Here is a 19776-nt window from a genome sequence, read left to right as displayed (position 1 = left end):
GGTTTTCCGAGATTCCGCAAAATATCGCGGAATCTGGAATTCATCGTGGAATCCTTCGTTTGGCACGGAATTTCGCGGAAGCCCTTATTTTTAGGGGGTTGCGGTTATTTGAGGTCTCAAATTAAAATCAAATATCAATCACTCGAAGTATTCCATTTGCGAATCAAATACCCAATATTTGGATTTCCGAATATTGGACAATTTGCCGAATACGAACGACACCTCTCGAAAGTGGGCTTCACCTGAGGCTTCCCTGCATGGTGTGAAGCCTGCTTTACGAAGCTGCCCATGCTGCAGGACCAGCACGGACAGATTTTAGTTGAGCTTAAGATAGCGTCAGCCCAAGTTTATTGCGCATACTTCGCTTGAGGAATGGGTGGTGTCCCTCCTGTGTGCAGTTTAGCGGTGGGGGACTTTGATTTGATGTCCGGGAGTTTGCCTTTAGAGACTCTAAAATAATGCCTACAGCCGAGAAACAAAAAGGGCGTCCTGTAACTTCCCCCAGGCATGTATTGTAAGCTCCTTCCTATAATCTTCCTATAAAGCCCCTGTAAACTCTGTAGATGCTGAAAGATCTTTCAGCAGGTATAAAATCATTGCAGGTGACAGACCTTTGCCTTTGTCAGAGGAGAACGCAATCAAGATATCCCAAGATATCATGATACCATGATACTAAGATATCAAACTATCACAAACAAGATATCATGTATGTAATGCTGAGCCACAACAGTGCTTCCAATCTGTAATTTTATAAAATATTTTTGTTCCCACGTTATTCAAGAAAATGAAATGTTTCCCATTTCAAGCAGCCGTTGACTGCTTGCCGTGGGAAATCACGGAATTTACGAGTCGATGCCGCAGAATTTTGAATTTGCCGCAGCAGAAAACCAGGGGCCCTAAGCATGAAACGCAAGAGCCAGATGCGGCAGGGCACTTATTATAGATTTCTTTGGTGCAGCTATGGTGAAAAAATGTTGAATTTGGCGATTGTCTGGTTTTTCGGACTGTATTACGGTCAGCGTCAAATCCGGAAAATCTGTCTGCTACTGTACCTAAATAGAAGTGTAAGTTGAGGGAAGAGTTAGGATTCCCTTCATATTCGCGAGTGTGAAGATACACTAATGATAATACATTCTAGTCAAAGTACCGTTTTATCTGTAGTACATAAAATAAAATGAGTTTGGTCCCCCTGAGGTCGGAGGAATATAGTCAGTTTATGTGTGCATCAAGACCTAGACTATGACTTATGGCTAATCCGACTGGTCGATCTGGAGCAAGTACCCGAATCGGCTATGGAGAAGCAAAATCTAGCACAGAGGAACCAAATCTGAATCCACCACCAAAGAACAATCGTGCTCCAGGTAAAAGTAGGACGGAAGTCATTGGCCACATCCGGCAAACTTTACAGGTCTTTCCAACACTTACTGTTGCTTGGCCTTGAAGATGCACAAGTTACAACAAAGCTTCATTGGGGTTGCGGCCGAATCTGAGTGGTGGGGCAACGAGGAGCACTCCGTCGCGAAGCAAGTTGATATGAAATGACTAGTGAAACATGCTTTTTCCGCCGCTGAGCAGAAAAATGTGCTCCAAATCGACCAGTCAAATTGGCCATTATTATGTGATCCTCACTTTGAGCTGCAAATGCAACTGTGATATCTATATGAAGGCACATTTCATTGCAAGTTCTTCCAGCTTGATTGTTTCTGGCATGAAACAGTGTAAAATAGCAATACCTGCATTTCCTGTGAATGGTGAAGCAGATGGATCATCTTCCTCTCCTTCCTTGCATCCCAATCCATCATCCCATTCTCTGGGTCGTCTCTCCATCCCGGGGGATCCGGGAGGACAGAGGAGAGCCTCTGACTGGGGAGGCAGGAGGCCTTCTGATTGGGCCCCAAACTTTATCAAGAATTTCTTGAATGTACCTGGTAAAAAACATTTTCTCCAGCAACACTGGCTCCAGGTGTTGGGAATCTGCTACTTTTCTGCTCAACTGGGTTGCTGTCTACTAACCATTTTCTTCACTCAGCGGAACAAATTATTTTGCTGCAGTGCACTCAATGCTGTGTCAGGTTTTGCTGTGCAATTGTAGTCCTGCTCATTTCTTGATCATCAGATGTGTCAGAAAGCAGTGTAAATGTTCTCAGGTTCCATTTACGCAGAAACAGATTTAGATCATATGTGTTATAAAAAGATTCTTGATAGTGTGAATAGCATACTAACAGTTATTTGCTCAATGGTGGCAGCGCAACATTAATTACTCTTGAGCCTTTGCTTTTGGTGCACCGTAAGAACCATTGAAACTTGATCATAGAGGAGAATCCTTAAATTGAAAATGCGTCCATTCAGAATATCAGTAATCATTGCAAAATTTTGTTTGCTGTTATGTAAAATTGTGTGAGTATCAGGTAAATTCACCTAACGAACAACTTGCATAAATTCCAGGAAGCAGCGTGCACTGTGGGGGTTCTCTGTGAGCTTTCTCTCGAAATTGATTGGGTTGTGCACAATTGCTGCAACCGCATTTGACACAGAAAGGTCAACAAGAAAAAGATACCCGAACAAGGCAATGATTCTGTTTCCACGTTGACATATACGAAACAACTCTGTTCTTGGTAAAGAACGTATCGAATTTACTTAAATAATAACACTCAGTCTGAGTAAGCATTCCCAACATGGCAAAGCAAGAACACGATGTTGTGTGATGGTGCTGATCGTTGACAATCCTGCTGTGCGATGTACAACAAAAATTTTTAGCGTAGAGAACAAATGACGTACAACAAAACAAATATTTTCTTATAACGTCACGCCAAACATCAGTTGACGTGCCAATTGAGATTATGCAAAAGAGAACATTTTATGCGAAAGAATGCATTTATTTCTCGTGATTCCGGCAAGCTCTCATAATATGTATGACGTCAGATGGCACTACAAGCTATTGTCCAGAATACCTACGGAAATTAAGCATGCTTTTCTTGGAAACGGACCTCATGAGTTGCCCACACAAAAAGCTAGTCGTATGGAAAAAGCGGGACTTGTGGTGACAGATTGTGGTGGCTTTTTGTATGAATGCTGCTTGCGCTCAAAATAACAAGTGCTATTGTGATTACAAGAGTGCTTTATTTTCCTCTGAGATATTTAGTTTATTATGTATGCAGGCTCTAGTAACAACACAGAAGGCATGACCCAAAGCCCCAGTTGCAACTCTCTGCACATTCATGCCCCTCATCCTGCACTAGCTCACAGTGGCTCCACACTTACAGAAACTATGGGCAATGCCAGTTCACCCGACCTTCAACACAGGGTAAATTGCATTTTAGGAAATGTATTTTCACGTCCGATACTTTGGACAGCCAATATTTTGGATGTCTTCCGACAAACAAACTGTGCATTTCATGGATGCTGCCGAGTCTGTTTTGGTCGACACAATGTGATCGTTGAGCCTGCCTGCTATAGAGTGCATTTTTTGTGCACAAGCGCGAGTTCCTAGAAATAATAATAGCAAGCTCTCACAGCGGCCAAAGTGGCTACGAACAAATGTCATTGCCCAACTTGCAACAAATTAGAGAGACCAATAAATTTAGCTCATTACATGTGGTTTCTCAGAAGCCTGCTTAATTCATCAAGTAGCCTGTGGCCAGAGCTGTATATGAGAGATAGTCGTCAAGTTTTAATTATCACCTCGAAAAAGTCAAGTTGTGACCATGAAACTTGGTGATGGTGTTAGTCTTTCTCTACATATTCACCCTTGAATGCGACACATTTTTCCCAATGATGGATGACTTGGCGGAGACCTTGGTTGTTGAAGTGAGCATTTTGGCTGTTGAGGACGCTTCCCATGATGCTTCATCTTGACAGCCTCCTGCAACCTTGTCAGGAGAGTGATGATGTGCCTGTGATGATTTGCAATTTTTATGAGCATAATCTGTTAGCACCACACCACGGCAGTCCCAAAAAACACTCAGCATCACCTTGCCCGATGATAGTTGTTTCCACCGCTTGCTTTGCTCCTTTGTCTCGGGGTCATAGTGATACACCCAGCACTCGTCCATGGTAATTAGCGGCTAAAGAAGTAATCTGGATTGGCCTGACACAGCTGCAACATTTCCGCTGCTGACTCGATTCAGCAGGGTTTTTGAATGAGTGTGAGCAGTCACGGAACCCAGCGGGCGGCAATCTTTGTCATGTTCAAAATGTCGTGCAAGATGTTGAAAACTGATCCATGACTGATTTTCGCTTTTTCCTCTATCGCCTCGATTGTAATACGCCGGTCTTGGAGCACCAGGTTTCCAGTTCTCCACAGAGAGATGGTCTGCCACTTGGTTCTTCGTCATTCAGACTTGTTTGACCACTCTGGAAGCGTCTGTGCCACCTAACCACTGTGTCATATGACACTTCCACCAACTCAGCATGGATTGTTGCAGTGTTTTTCCCCTTCAAATGCAGAAAACGAATTACTGCACAATACTCCACAATACTCCACTTTATCAATGGGCTGCACCATTTTGTTTTGGCTCCTCTAGCGGCGTGCTGCGGTACTGTGGTGCGGGGATTTCAGTGTGTACCAAGACTGCAGACATGTACCCACAAACAAACAAAAAAATAATTATGTAACTTAATTTTTTCGAGGTGATAATTAAAACTTTATGACTGTCCCTTATAAGAAGATGAAACTAGGTTACGTGACTCAGAAAGTAATTTACATACAGGAAAAGTTACCAAACTGTAATTCTGTTGCAGTTACTCATCAAATGGAATTTAGTTACTCCAGGTAGTTGTCCTTTTAAAGGGACTGTCGCATCCGGGAACGTATGTATGATACCGATAGGATAATGTACGTCTCCGATTCAGAGTCAATGTGGCCAAATTTCTCTTCCGAAAACAGCTTGCATATTAAATAAACGAGTTTTAAAGGTTCGCATTCCATCTGCAGCCAATACGAATGGGAGCGCAGAGCGGGCGATTGTCTCCGAGGTCGTCTGCTTGGCGTTCGCATCGCAATATACTAAATGAAAAGTCCTCGGTAAATACGCTGACTTTCGCTTACCAGTGTGAGTCCTGACGTAACCATGTTGCGTGAAACACGGTGTTACGCTCCTGGCTGTATGAACATGTTCGACGCTAACCAGAAACAACATTCCGCGAGCCGATTGCAGAGAAGATGCCGTCCCCCAGCATTCCGACTGTCGGTTGGTCGGCTACCAAGATCCCTCCAGCTGCTCCATGATTGGTCTCCTCCGTGTGAAAGGGCGCCCAGTGACATCTGCACAGGAACAACGCCACCAATTCGCGTTGGGTTTTCGGCGTTATTATCAGTGATGAACGCGGAGTAAAACGGCACTACAGTTTCGGAATCGACCGGTACGGATGCGATAGTCCCTTTAAAGTAGGCCAGATATTACGACGTCTCCCACAACATATCTAAAGATAATGTTCTTCATGCCACAAGTTGGTAAATTGCACAGTGAAGTAGATGTCACATGAAGAAAAGCACATCTCGCATCTACCTTAAATTAATTGCTACTAAGCACTGATACTAAAGCCATTTATGGGGTTAAAAATCTCCACAATTGATTCAGTTACTTTACAACCTTGTTTGAGTAGGTCATGTTTTAAACACTCGCAGCTTTTAACCTTACACAGTCTTTACTCGTATTTTCTTGCTGTACGGCAGGGGTTCTCAAACTGGGTTCCGCGGGCAGTTACCGCGAGCTACTGTATTTACTCGCATATTGAACGCGTATAGACGACCGGAGCCTCTACGTCGTCGATTACGTATCGCCGCCGCACAATGCATGCTGGTGGGCACCTATGAGCCTTATCGGCCCTCTCAGCAGACGCGTTCTTCCCGCTTCGTGCCCGCCTCGTGACATCACGTTTGTAAACAGAGGGTCGTCTATTGAACGCCCCCCAACTTGGGCGCAGAAATGCTTGTACTCTTTTTGTTCCCTGCACAATAAACGCACCCCGACTTTAGTAGCACAGCCGGATCGTCTCGTGCAGCGCTAGTTAACGTATCGCGCTCGTGCGGCTGCTCCTATCGCGCAGTCAACGAGATGGGGAGTGATGAACCATGAATGCGACGGACATCGAGGTGTATTTCGTCCACGCTTGATAGAACGGAAGACCATTTGATGTGGGAGAATCGCGACGTTCGATTCCCGGGAGTTCGCTGCGGATATCTCAGAATAAATGGCGACGATGATGCAGAACAACGACGTTCGATTTCGGGGAGATCGCTGCGGATATCCCAGAATAAAACGGGAGTTAAGTGTACCTTAAGTGTTGGGTTCCAATTTTCCCCCACGTATTGAACGCACCCACTCAATGGTGCAGTGTTTCTGGGTAAAAAATGTGCGTGTTATACGCGAGTAAATATGGCATAAGGAATGCGCACTCTAGCACATTACAGTCACGGCTAAATCCCAACTGGGGTTGTCCTTCGATGGAATAAAAATAAATGTATAATGTAAAGAGACTAGGGAACACGAAGGGACAGACACAACACGAAGTCTCGTGAGTCTTCGTGTTGTATCTGTCCCTTCGTGTTTCCTAGTCTAGGGGTTTTACATTATGCATCAACTTGACCAGCACGCTTGCTTCTTAGCCATCTTTTCAAAATAAATGTGTTCTCTATGATTAGTTTTGTGTGATCCCACTTGTGTTCTTTCAAAGGTAGATCTGGCGAGCTGGGTGGGGTTTCCTCCAGTGTACCTGCAAATGTGCAGGGGTTCCCTGGGCCTGCTAAGTTTGAAAACCCCTGCTGTTTGGTACAAACTCACTTCACACCTGTCTACACTTTACGATCTACAGCGAAATGGAAAATTCCTTGTTTACGCATCACTTTTGGACAATAAAAGCTTAAACACACCCTTTCATTCTTACTAAACACATTTTACCATCATAACATAAACATAGAAAACATGACAAAGAATAACTACGAGGTCTAACTTAATTACCTGTAATTAGATAAGATTAATTAAGATTATATTAATTACTTGTAGGAAAAATACTAAGTAAAAGCCATCAAGTGTCCTCGAAAATGAGGTTCATTTCGGTCCATTGGTCAGTGTCGGCACCTTATTGGCAGTATTGTGACGAGCTGATCTCTCTCAAGGGTTTCTAGTATGCAAGCAAAGACGCCTGTTGCTCTGGCATAAAACATGTATTATGGACAAGGTGATGACAAGACAAGAGATATGTTTTGTTGGTAGTTGGACCAGTGAGCATCAGATGGTAGTAGTTTTCGCGGGGATTTGACTCGTATCATTTGATGCATATTTTGCTTTTTCTTTCAGTTGAACCAGGCCTTCATGAAGAAAATCCCACCTGGTGCACAAGCCTCAAATATTCTAGTTGGGGAAGTAGAGTTTCTAGAACACCCTATAGCAGCCTTTGTACGACTTGCTTCTGCCGTACCATTAGGGGATCTGACTGAGGTTCCTGTGCCAACACGTTTTCTCTTTATCCTGCTCGGGCCCCTGGGCAACATGGTGCGATACCACGAAATTGGACGTGCCATCGCGATTCTTATGTCAGATGAGGTAACAGTGTTTTCCTTTTCTTCTTCCAATCTCATCATTGGTCATGTTTTCAAGGTCTTCCACGATGTGGCATTCAAGGCAAAGAATCGTGACCACCTGCTGGCTGGAGTGGATGAATTTTTGGATGCTGCAACTGTGCTGCCCCCTGGAGCCTGGGACCCTTCCATTCGAATTGAACCCCCACAACACGTACCCTCACAGGCAGGTGCCATTCATTTCTAACTTGTTCAATGAGGCATGAAAAAAAGAAAAGAAACAAGACTCTTCTCATTTGCCTCTTGGCATCCAAAGAGCCAAGAGCACAGTATTTGGCAGTTTCTAAATGTGTGTAGCGCACATTGAGACACGCGCATGAGAGGCACCAGTTGAAAGTGATCTTTAGCTAGACAGTTTTCTTGCCATGTTTTGAATTCAGTGAGAATTGGAATTAATAGAGGAGAAATTTATTTCATCCAGGAGGGCCGTAAGAAGCAAGAACCATCTAAAGAACCAGCTTTTTCTCCGGAGGAAGAAGAAGAGAAAGAGCGAGAGGAGAGTGGACTTAAACGAAGTGGAAGGTGAAGGTTTTTTTTAGCGACAACTACGGAAGTAAATTGAAAAAAGTGCTCGTAAAATGATGCAGGTTATTTGGCGGCCTAATTAATGACGTGAAGCGTAAGGCTCCCTGGTACTGGAGTGACTTCAAGGACGCATTTGCCCTTCAATCGGTGGCTTCTGTGTTTTTCCTCTACTTTGCTTGTCTGACTCCAATCATCACCTTTGGAGGCCTCCTGGGCTCAGCCACTGAGCAGCGCATTGTGAGTGGCGTTTTTTTCCTTCTTAATTGGCACACACAAATATTCATCCTAAAAAATACTGTCAATACTAGACACGGGACATGATGCATCATTTTTGCTAACACAGGGCATCAAGTGACATTGCAATTGCACGTGGGTGTTAATGCGAAAGTTGGTCAACAATTATACGCATTGAAAAGAGTTAGTCATACTTACATTAGTTAGTTAGTCATACATAGGGGTACAGAGTATCGCATTCCGATTAGGCTGATCGTGTCACGCGGTTTGTCCTTCCAAGAACACGTCGTCCACCCCTCCATTCAAAACTGGTTTCCTTGGTTGCGAGCTGGCGCACTGTTTTCCCCCAGAGAAGGGGGTGAGATTGGAGTCCCATTGCTCGGCGACGCAGTCTCGCTCGCGACACAACACCAAGTCTTGTGAGACTTCGTGTTGTGTCTGTCCCTTCGTGTTCCCTAGTCTCGGGGTTTGAGGTTATGCATCAACTTCACCAGTTTGCTTGCTTCTTAGCTATCTTTTCAAAGAAATTTTACTTTATTTTCTCGTTCATCCACGGAGGTTTTCAATCCACTGAGCATTTTAGTGCACCAACCTGCCCAGCTCTATTCTGCTCTTTTCTTGGGTTATCTATATTCCCAGTGAACAGGACTGTGTCTTCTTGATTCATATTATACCCAGTGATCAGCACATGATAAGCCATGATAAGCCATGATTGTACATTTCCCTGTGCTTTCTTGTGACATATAACGGGCTTTCTAACAAACAGAATGAAAGAAAGCCATGAAAGGGCAGGTGCCCTTTATGCTGTTGTTGCTTGCAACAAAATTCTGTATGGTAGCATATAAAAAATGTAAAATGTAAACATATGAAACGAAGCATGTGCACCTTCTTCCCATTCATCACATAATGATTAAAAACCAGTCATGAATTATGAAATGGTACGATAACTGCACTGAAAACTGAAACGAGCAATGAAATCAGGTCCTGTGCATGTCTGCCATAATGCTTTCTGTGTTTTCCCGCTGTCTATATGGATGGATTGATCGTAGTGGCAACCCTAGTAGGCCTCTTTGCAACGAGAGTCCAGCACTGAGTGTGCGGACGTTCCGATTATCTTGCCGATTTCCCTGCCCCTTCTGATGTTTGCTTCTTGATGCTTTTTTCTTCATGCTTTATGTTCCTCCAGGGTTGTCGTGGCGTATCATGTTTGCAATGGTGACAACATCTTTGCGGTTAGCTTGTGAGTCTGCAAACAACGTCAGCGTATACCTGCGAACGTTCCTGACATCCCATCCTGGCAAATATTGTGTTTTTAGCTCAAGCTACCGTCTATAATGTGATTACTTGGTAAATAAATTAGGAAACCCAGAAATGTTCCCTTTTGTTCGTGGCGGACATATGCGACGTGTGTGACCTTTGTGGGACGTGCCTGGGATATTTCTGGTTTACCGGGCTGTTCCTGACTCCTTCCTGCTGCCCTCTCTTCATCTGTCCACATCTGTACGCCGCTCATAGCCACAGTTGCTTCACGGCGCTAACATGGAATAAAAAAAACAAATTAACTACATGGAATGTTTATTAAAGAATTGAACACTGCACCAGTGGGTGTAGGTCTGTCTCCTGCAGAAAGGTTGACATCTGCCGCTTGTTTCTTCCTCATCCCCAGAGTCTCTGGAAACTTGTGACTGTCATCACCACTGTGCAAACTTTTTCTTGGGCTGGCATTGAGTATATTTTGTTGCGACAAAGGGCTTGCTGGTCTTGAGATACCACGATGTACGACCTCGGTGCGAGGACTTGTTTCACTTGTGCCTTTGTGAGCCACTCTTTTACTGTCTTCTATCCTCACTTTTCCCCCAGAGGTAGAAGGGATCACCCCTTGGGTTGAAGGTGTTGCGAGTAATTTGGGAGTCGTGACCTTAGTTGTCTTCCCATCAGTAACTCCAATGGTTTGGTCCTGTAGCTCAGCCAAAAGTCCTCTCTGCTCTCAGATGTTTTTCAGTATTCTTTTGACTACTTGTACCCCTTTCTCTGCCAGCCCATTCCGACTGGAAGTGTGGTGCAAAACGCTTAAACTCGCTACCTCGTAGGCAACCATACATGTTTTCCTTCCGTACGTGAACACCTCCACACTGCCATGGGTATGGGTATGGGTCCCTTGCTACCAGAGAGAGACTGCCGAGTTTCATATGTTTCATATTTGTTCATCCCCTCCTTGCTCTAGCTTTGCAATGATTATTAGGGCCAAGGTGTCTCTCGTGTATTCTAGAGAGTATCACTTTGCGTAGCCCTGCTGGTCCGACGACTCTGGCACCCCTGAATATGATGGCTCCAACTTTGGTGAGGGTCAGTGATCTCCCTCCTTTACGGCATCATTTTAGTCTTCTTGTGGAGGTGCTGACACTGTTGGAGCCCTGGACAGTGTGTCTGGTACAGAGCCCTGGACATTGTTGCAGCACAAACTGCAATGTGAAGCTGTACTGCATCAGTTATGTGGTGCCATTGCTCCAATAGCCTTCTTGGAAATTGTGTCTGCCGTCCACAGATAAAATTGTGCAATCTATCTCAGCTTTTGTTAGTGAGCAAGATGCATTACCCACAAGTTTCCATCATGCCTACTGGCAATGCTGCAGAACTGCTCCTAATCCAGACATTCAAGTATCCACTGAGACCTTAGTGTCACATTTCTGTCCAGTCATTCAGGTTATCCTGTTGCCAGGTTGTGACCGTGCATCTCCCATTTGTTTCTGGGCATATCGCCTATACACTCTGCTCTAATCCTGGGTTTGGCCTTATGCACATCCCCAAGAAAGTCCGTCATAGCTATTTTGCACATGTCGACATTGAGAGTTAGGCTGTCTAGAACAATCTCTTGTCACGCTCCACCTTGCATGCTCCACCGCGGATGTCGTTGACATACACTCTTTCTAGACCTTTCAGTCACAGTATATTGGAACACCCCTGGGGCTGAGCATATTCCAAACTGGAAACCTGGATATGGTGTCGTGAATGTGCACACCTTTGTCATCTAAGGGAATTTGGTGCAATCCTGAGTTGGCATCTAGAGTTAAAAAGTGCTGCGCCTCAGCCAGTTGAGACTCAATCTCCTGTCTGATGGGGAGCTGGTGTACCTTGGTGCAATCATTTAGTTTCTTGGGATCCAAGCACACTCTTAGTTTACCCTTGTTTCTTGCGACACACAACGGATTCAACTACAGATTACTGCGATGCCTATTGGAGAATATTAAGGTAGTAGTAGTTCTGGCATACTAACATTTCAAGCCGGTCAGCACTGCATTTTTGTTCTTCTGAAATGGTCGTACCAGACACTCAAGTTATTTACTGCCACGTTATTTCTTCTTTGTCTGCATGGTTACTCGATGGAAAAGTACCGAGCTAGAGTACTTAAAGTAGAATTTGAAATGTAGTTAAAGTAATGCTTGAGTACTTGGTGCTTGAAGTACTCCCATCACTGGTCAAGCCTTACATTATGCTGTGAGAGTTATCATTCTACCTGAATATCATCCTTCCGTTTGAACAGACCACATTACATATGTGAATTGTTGAACAAGACTACCTATATGTTCTCGTACATTTGACTATTTGCCTGGTGCATATCTTTATTTTGCTGATGTATTTGAGGTATGTGTAATGTAAGATGGGGTATCTTGTCTGTATTGCATGTGGCACGATGGCATAGGCTGCCATGGAGAGTCTCATGTCAGGGGCTGTGTGCGGAGTTCTCTATGGACTCTTCAGTGGTCAACCGCTCACCATTCTTGGCAGCACAGGACCTGTACTTGTCTTTGAAACCATTCTCTATGACTTCTGCAGGTTTGTAAATCATCTTTGTGTTTCATCAACTGGAATATTCCTTCTCTCAATGGTGCTTGCTCACTGCTGTGGTCTTATTCAAACATCAAGTGTACATAAGAGCAGTGATTTCCCCAGAAATTCACTGCTGGGGGGGGTATGCTTGGTGAAGGTTCCATTTACAGAATTTTTCTTAGACACGGAAAGAATCGTGGCACTATGGTGACATATCTGCACAGCTTTCCCATTTTATTTGTACATCTTATTACGTTAGAACAGTACAGTATAATACAGTTTCATTATGAACGGCATTTCAACATTAAGATGCATAATCACACGACCGATAGAGAAAAAAGACTAGCACCTTGTCTCACGAAGCTTAATGAATACCTAGCAACCAACGGGGAAAGCCTTAGACGAAAAAAGCAGAATACCTTGCTTGATTGAGTTGGGCACAAATGGTTTTGATGATCCACATTCAGTTTGCGTGCCCGCACACATTTTTGCTTGTATATGCGCGCAATTAATGCATTGAACAGTCACTTTCAAATGATTTTGGGCAAATGCATGGTACGATCATCTGCATGACTGCGGTCCTACGGCCCAAGTTTGACAGTACAGGATGTAATTCGCTGCGCCGGACTAACTACCAGAACGTGTTGGTGGCCGAGCTGGGTGGGGTCACCTGAGGAATTTCAGGGGGTGTTGCAAAAGTGCAGGAGAGGGGTAGGGAAATCCCTGCATAAGAGGCACTTCTGTTTTTCAGTGACTGCCATATTTCACTTGATCATGTGCACATTGTGTTAAGTCTGTTGGATTATGGTCACCAATTTTTTGGAGATAAAATCACATTATTCGGTTAAATCCAACCTTTATTTTCCCATTCACTGGTGGGTTGAACCGTAGAAAAAATGCTGCACAGAGCAGCTTGACAGTCTTACCAGCTGCAAGTTTTAATAAAAGGCACATTTTTTCCGAAGCATTTATGCAAAGCAGCCCAAAGAGGCTTGAAGCCATAAGTTTGCTGTGCCGAATGCGAGTCTTCTTGTTCGTCGTTGTCTTCCCTCAATCTCGAGGAATGTCATCTCCATCCTACTTTTATGACAAGGATGACGAGGCTTGAGAAAACAAATTCCTGCAAGTGTAGCTTTATTGAGGTACACGCGATGGCAACATATGCTGTGGTTGATGGGGCAGTGCAACGTTTGCCTGCCTTTTACCATTTACCCAGCTTAACCTGCTGCAGTGCTGAGTAAGCTGCCATAAATATCCAAGACATAGTTGATGGAATTGCATGCATTTTCTTTGCACCCTGAAACTGACAAAACAACAATAATTTCTAAGAGGTTTATTGTACACATTGTACATACAGCATTAGTATAAATTTGAAGGTAAAACTTGCAAAGTTTCTGGCAATCCTGTCACAGCAATGAAATGACTAGACATAGGAAAAACTAAACAACTGTTGTTCAGAGTTACGTGGCACAGAATAAAAATGAAAATGTTGCGGCTTAGATAAGCATGCAGTATTTTGCCAACACAGTTGAGGGAGTCTTCTCACTCCGAGAATTGAATAACTTGCATATGCAGTCTAAAACTGGCTTCTTTATTGCCCATCACGTATATTGTATTCAGGCTATATGAGTTGAAAAATTGACGGTGCAGTGTCGAAGGCCACCCTATTTCCTCCAGCACTTACTGCAGTGATTCATTGTTGCCAGAAAATAGGACCAAACATGCCTTTCATTGAAAGCAACAATTTCGGACTTTGTAGTGCCCGCCTATTGTAGGTATTTTAGCCAAACTGGAAGTTGAAATGATGAATAATTTTGTGAAGCTTGCATCACATAAAGTGTATATGGTGGCATGTGTCACTGGGATTTGTGAACCTTGAGATAACACGGACACATACTTTCTGCACACATCCACCTGCGTCCATGCAAGGCCCTGTAAAGAACAGATCCCGACCATATTGCAGCACGTCCAGGAGCACATTTTAGATCGTGGAACAAAAATAGAGCAAACACTCGTAAATTTTGGAGCAGAGTTGGAGTACGGTGTCCAGCCTGTTTTCTTTAAGGGCAAACTATCGTAAACAATGATTATATATGATGATGATGATGATGGTGATGATTGGAACTCCATAATAAATACATACCGCATAATGAATCTACATGTGCTTCCGAATGGAAGGGCCCCGAACTTGAACTCTCACTTAACAAGCGTTATCCTCATAGTAGTACATGTATTTAAAGTTTGCTCCAAAGCCATTTTGGTAGGCTCGCGCAAGAGCTCGTGGCGGATCACGGGCGAAGCGATGCATTTAATGCGAGTTATGGGATAACAACAAGTTGAAGATCAGGCTCCTGGTTTCAGAATGGAAATTCAACTGCACTACACCCATCATCATGGAAACAGCCATGGCCAGCTTCAGGCTGGTTCAATAGTTGATCCAGGCTGCTTCTCTTTTTTTTTTTTTTTCCGGCTAGAGAACTGTTGCAGCGGCTATACTGAAAACTTGTTTGGGGGTCACTATCACTGGATGAGAAGCATATGTCATTCCTCAACCTGAGGGTTACTTGAGTTAAAATTAAAAACTTAAATTTTAAAAAAGCAGCCTATGTAGACAACGCAGTCATGTGATGAGATCATTCGGGGAGTGCTTGATGGATCGGACCAACTCAGAGGGTGATGGTACTTTCATTGGTGTACGGTGACCTTTGATCAAGTACAAGCGGACATGATTGCACCGAAACTGAAGAGCGTTCATGAACAAAACATTGCCAAGTTTTTGTGTCATTGAACTGAACAATTGCATTTTTTTTTAGTCAAATTCGTTTTTTGGGACGACTCGATTATTTTGACTTTTGAAGGAGTGCAAAAAATCACTGGGCGACTGTATTAGAAATAAGGTGCAGTAGACTCAAATTAATTTGATGGGAACACAAATACATTTTTGCAAGATGAAATTAAAGAAATAGCTAGGAAACTGCTTAACTCAAGGTCACTTTCGTTTGCCTGAGCAGTTTGAGGTTGCCTCGCGAAATGTGAGCAAAAACATGCTCTATTGCCTCCCAGTGTGCATGATATCTCATCGTTGGCATTGGGATTGGCACCGGCATTGCGACGGCTGCTGCTTGTTGTAAAGAGTAGACCAACCACCACGGGTTCCCTTGCGCAACATAAGTTGAGAACCACTATTCTATTAAAAGAGTGTTTCTCCTCACCCTGTAGTGGATGTAATGCCAGCATGCCTATTTCTTTGAACGTAAAATGCAGTCTTAGGCTCATGTTCCGCATTTCTAGCGCAGCCAGGGGTGGATTTTTCAGAGGGGGGTCCAGTTTCGAACAGCATGCTACATGCACTGCAGACAGAAATTGGGGAGTGTCCCACCCACATCTGTATGTATCAACACTTGCTCCTTCTTGCCAACACGTGTGTGACAGGCTGTCTCACAGTGGCACAGGTTTGTCCCCCCTGAGGAAGGAGCCGAACTGGCTCCGAAACGTCGGGTATCCCCGTCCTGTAACTTGGTTGGAGATTTTCGTTACTATCATAGTTCTCACCCAACCAGACACACTTGTGTCGAATATGTTCACTTTCAGTTATTGCTTTGTATGCAGGGTGATGAATTCACCTTAGTTTTCTGCCAATTTCACCGCCCCTTCTACGTCCTGCAAAGGCTGTTGAATGCGCAGGCTTTGCAAATAAGAGCAAGCTTATGTAAGCGGCTGTTATGTGTGTATGTATGCTTACATAGGATACCAAGGTTATGTAATATACTTTGAGCTTAGTTGAGGAGATGGGACAACTTGCATTGTATTCTTCTCTCCATCTCATAACCATCATCACCATCACCACCATCACATGATGGTGATGTCCTCCAAATCAAGTATTATCCTTCCAGCAAGAATAATAAAATGCATGATTTATCAAATCAGTTAATGAAAGAAAAGAGAATTAAAAAAAAAATTGTGGAGCTCTTTTACCTTTCCAAGCTCTTTCAGTGCAGTAGTCAGTGTATTGTGCCTATGCATATATGTATGCACATTTGCATGGGTCGAATTATCTGATGCAGGCTGCTTTAACGAGTCTTGTGTATTCACACAAATGGATGGGTGACTTACTGCTATGCCAGTGATCTAAAACAGCCAGTAAAGGCAGTTAATAAAAATAAACATTGTCCTATACGTGTAATATGGAAAATTGTTTGGTTTGCTTTTCAGGGAACACGACATAGACTACTTGTCTCTACGTCTGTGGATTGGGCTATGGACAGCACTCATCCTACTCATCCTGGTAGCTTTCGACGCCAGCGCCCTTGTTTGTTATATCACACGTTTTACTGAAGAGAATTTTGCAACACTGATTTCGCTCATCTTCATTTACAAGGCTGTTGAAAGCGTATGTATTAATTGTGTGAAATAGTAGAAAGTATGATGGGAATGGCATAAACAAATCGTAGGAGGAAGAAATTGTCATCCTATTGTGTTTCCTTGATAGGTCTTTGAAACAGGTGCTTAAAATATAGTTTTTTCATTGTGTATATTTTAGGTGCTCAAAATTGGCAGCAAGTATCCGATGAACATGGATACGGACCTGAAAGTGGAGTGCTGGTGTGAAGCACCTAATGCAACGACGTATGAAGGAAACTTGACGGCCATCAACTGGACCTCTCTAAGCACCCACGCATGCCATGACCTTGGTGGCATTGTCCGTGGCAACGGTTGTCAATACGTGCCAGATGTATTCCTCTTCTCTGTGCTCGTCTTTGCAGCAACCTTCACCCTAGCAGTATTTCTTAAGGATTTCAAAGTGACTAGCTACTTCCCAACGTCGGTACGATAGTTTACATCCTAGTGTAATTTTTTGCAGTTGCTGTCATATTTATCTCATTAATGTGAAAATGTTCAGGTGCGTATGATGGTGAGCGACTTTGCAGTCGTTATTTCCATCTGTCTGATGACAACCACCGACATGCTGGTCGGGCTTCCCACACCCAAACTGGAGGTGCCAGAAAAATTTGAGGTGCGCTTGTTTTCAGTGCAAGTGCTGGGAATAACTTGTGGGCAACCTTGCAGCCCACATGGGAAGGACGCGGTTGGCTGATTCCATTCTTTGGGCGCAATCCTTGGTGGACAATGCTGGCAGCCGTTGCGCCAGCACTGTTGTGCACCATCCTCATCTTCATGGACCAGCAGATCACCGCCGTCATTATCAACAGAAAAGAAAACAAGCTTAAGGTACCTTCACAACAGTTAGGATATATATATGCGTATATTTTCCTACATGATTCTTACCTCCAAATTAGCAACATTTAGAGATAATCATGGTGAAGGGCACCGAGAGACACGGTCAACCAAAGACAGTTGTTGCCGTGTCTCTCAGTGCCCTTCAGCATGAGTTCATACCGGCTTGCCTGTACGATCTTCCTTTAGTATTTTGAGGTAAATTTGCACAAAAGAAGTTATTTTGTTTCACCAGGTTTTCTGCATTTTTCCTTCTGATATCTAACCTAAATAAATCCCGGCACTAATTAGTGTGACGTACAATAGAAGTAAACCCATTTACTTTCCAGAAAGGCTGTGGCTATCACTTGGACCTTCTTGTACTGGCAATCCTAATTGCCGTCTGTTCCATTCTTGGCCTCCCCTGGTTTGTGGCAGCTACAGTGCTGGCCATGACACATGTCAACTCTCTTCGCATGGAATCCGAGTGCTCCGCTCCAGGAGAAAAGCCCCAGTTCCTTGGAGTGCGGTACGTCTTCCTGTCATCATCATTTTCTGTAAACTGTTGATTCTCAACACACTCGTTTATTATAAGAGACTAACATTCTTGCACGGGATGGACAAATATTAACATAATCTACAACGAAAGAACATTTTATTACTGGTACAACAGATGTTGGTCGTTCCTCTGCAATTTCTGGCGTCTCTATAACACAGTCGGAATGTCCGTTCCCCTGGACATTGGTCACGAGGCGTCATATTAACAAACACAATGTGTCACGAGTCATACCATACCTTTACATACTGAGGTTGAGCTTGACAAACTCTAGGGGACCAGTGATTTTTGTTTGAATTATTGCAAGTTTGAATTATCAAACATGCATCTAAATGTATGTCACAAGAGAACACTATTATGTTGTGGAGGCATACTGTTGTAGTCCTGTATGCTGAAGGATAGTGACATTGCTCATGGATACTAAACCATACTGTTCCTCACGCCACATAAATGGACTATCACTAGATTAAGATTAAGATTTTTTAATGCATCTTAAGGCGCAACACACACGGACAAGAGGGAGACACACAACGCGCCACTTGCAACTCAGTTTAATAGCAAAAGGCACATACCGTGTTTACTCGATTGCAAGACGAGTTTTTTTCCAAAAAAGCTAGTGCCGAAAATCGGGGTCGTCTTGGAATCGAAACCATGTGATTTCCGCGACACGTTTCGAGCGGGCGAGGGGACGGGGTAGGTGAGTCATGGGAGAAAAGGAGAGGGGGAAAGGAGACGCAGCGAGAACGGAGTTTGGTACCACGTGATTCGCTTAATTCGCTCTCTCCTTTCCTCGTGCTTTTGTTCGCGGTGCATTTGACTGCCGTGCTTTCGTCAGTTTCCCTTCGTCTTCGGTGCACGTGCCACGTAGTAACTAGTGTTTCCTGAGTGATGGCTCCAAAGCGGACGTTCTACTCGGCGGTCTTCAAACGGAAAGTGATAGAAGTGGCCGAAGCTACCAACAACAACGTTGCGACAGGAAGACGCTTCGGAGTTTCAGAGGCCAACGTGCGCAGGTGGTTGGGACAACGCAACGAAATATTCAACTGCTCAGGAACGTGGAAGGCTTTCGGTGGCCCGAAGTCTGGACGGCAGTCCGATATCGAGAGAGCTGTTGTCGACTACATCAGGCAACTCCGGAGCAAGTGTGTCACGGTAACAGCAGAAATGATACAACTTAAAGCTCGTCTACTGGCACGTGAGAAGAACATCCCACCGTCGGACTTCAAAGCCAGCAGGTGTTGGGTCCAGAAATTCATGAAAAGGTCAGGATTCTCGTTAAGGAGGAGAACATCCGTGTGCCAGCGGTTACCGGCTCACTTCGAAGAAAAGCTTCGAGAATTTCAACGGTATGTTATCCGACTTCGAAGAGAGCACTGCTACCCGTTGGGGCAAATCGGGAATGCCGACCAAACCCCGGTTTGGTTCGACATGCCGGCGAACGTCACAGTGGAAGAAACTGGAGCGAAAGAGGTGAAAGTGCGCACAACAGGATGTGAGAAACAAAGAGTTACAGTAATGCTGTCCTGCACCGCGGACGGTCATAAGCTCCCTCCGTACATCTTTTTTGCAAGAAAGACCCTCCCGAAAAAGGAGCAGTCCCCGCGTGGTGCCGTAATATGATGTAATGAGAAAGGTTGGATGACCTCCGAGCTCTTCGACGACTGGCTGAAGACCGTATGGTTCCGCCGCCCAGGCAGCTTACTGTGCCACCGTTCCATGTTGGTTGTTGATGCCTTCAAGGGGCATACTGGTGATCACAGCAAGGAGATCGTACGGCAGAACGGCACTGACCTCGTAGTGATCCCGGGCGGCATGACTTCACAAATTCAACCTCTGGACG

The 19776-nt window shown here is 44.2% G+C and overlaps 1 protein-coding gene across 11 annotated transcripts in view; it reads left to right on the top strand.

Moving 5' to 3' along the window:
• LOC135389157 (electroneutral sodium bicarbonate exchanger 1-like) overlaps positions 1 to 19776 on the top strand; it is an 81248-nt gene that overhangs the window by 35726 nt on the left and 25746 nt on the right. For 9 of the 11 annotated variants that reach the window (XR_010421578.1, XR_010421577.1, XM_064619190.1 and 6 more), the window contains exons 7-18: positions 1758 to 1928; positions 3159 to 3304; positions 7299 to 7544; positions 7599 to 7745; positions 8001 to 8101; positions 8167 to 8341; positions 12039 to 12172; positions 16379 to 16556; positions 16707 to 16991; positions 17067 to 17180; positions 17234 to 17395; positions 17731 to 17909. Coding sequence is in view for 9 of the 11 variants with exons in the window: in XM_064619190.1 (XP_064475260.1) it covers positions 1758 to 1928; positions 3159 to 3304; positions 7299 to 7544; positions 7599 to 7745; positions 8001 to 8101; positions 8167 to 8341; positions 12039 to 12172; positions 16379 to 16556; positions 16707 to 16991; positions 17067 to 17180; positions 17234 to 17395; positions 17731 to 17909 (2038 nt within the window). In the remaining 2 variants the exon portion in view is untranslated. The remainder of the gene's footprint in view (positions 1 to 1757; positions 1929 to 3158; positions 3305 to 7298; positions 7545 to 7598; positions 7746 to 8000; positions 8102 to 8166; positions 8342 to 12038; positions 12173 to 16378; positions 16557 to 16706; positions 16992 to 17066; positions 17181 to 17233; positions 17396 to 17730; positions 17910 to 19776) is intronic. The other 2 variants (XM_064619191.1, XM_064619196.1) reach the window with 2 other exon arrangements.

This window comes from Ornithodoros turicata, chromosome 3 (genome assembly GCF_037126465.1).
Source record: "Ornithodoros turicata isolate Travis chromosome 3, ASM3712646v1, whole genome shotgun sequence".
Lineage (NCBI taxonomy): Eukaryota > Metazoa > Arthropoda > Arachnida > Ixodida > Argasidae > Ornithodoros > Ornithodoros turicata.
Note: the sequence above shows the minus strand (reverse complement) of the source record. Positions and strands in the feature narration are given on the sequence as shown.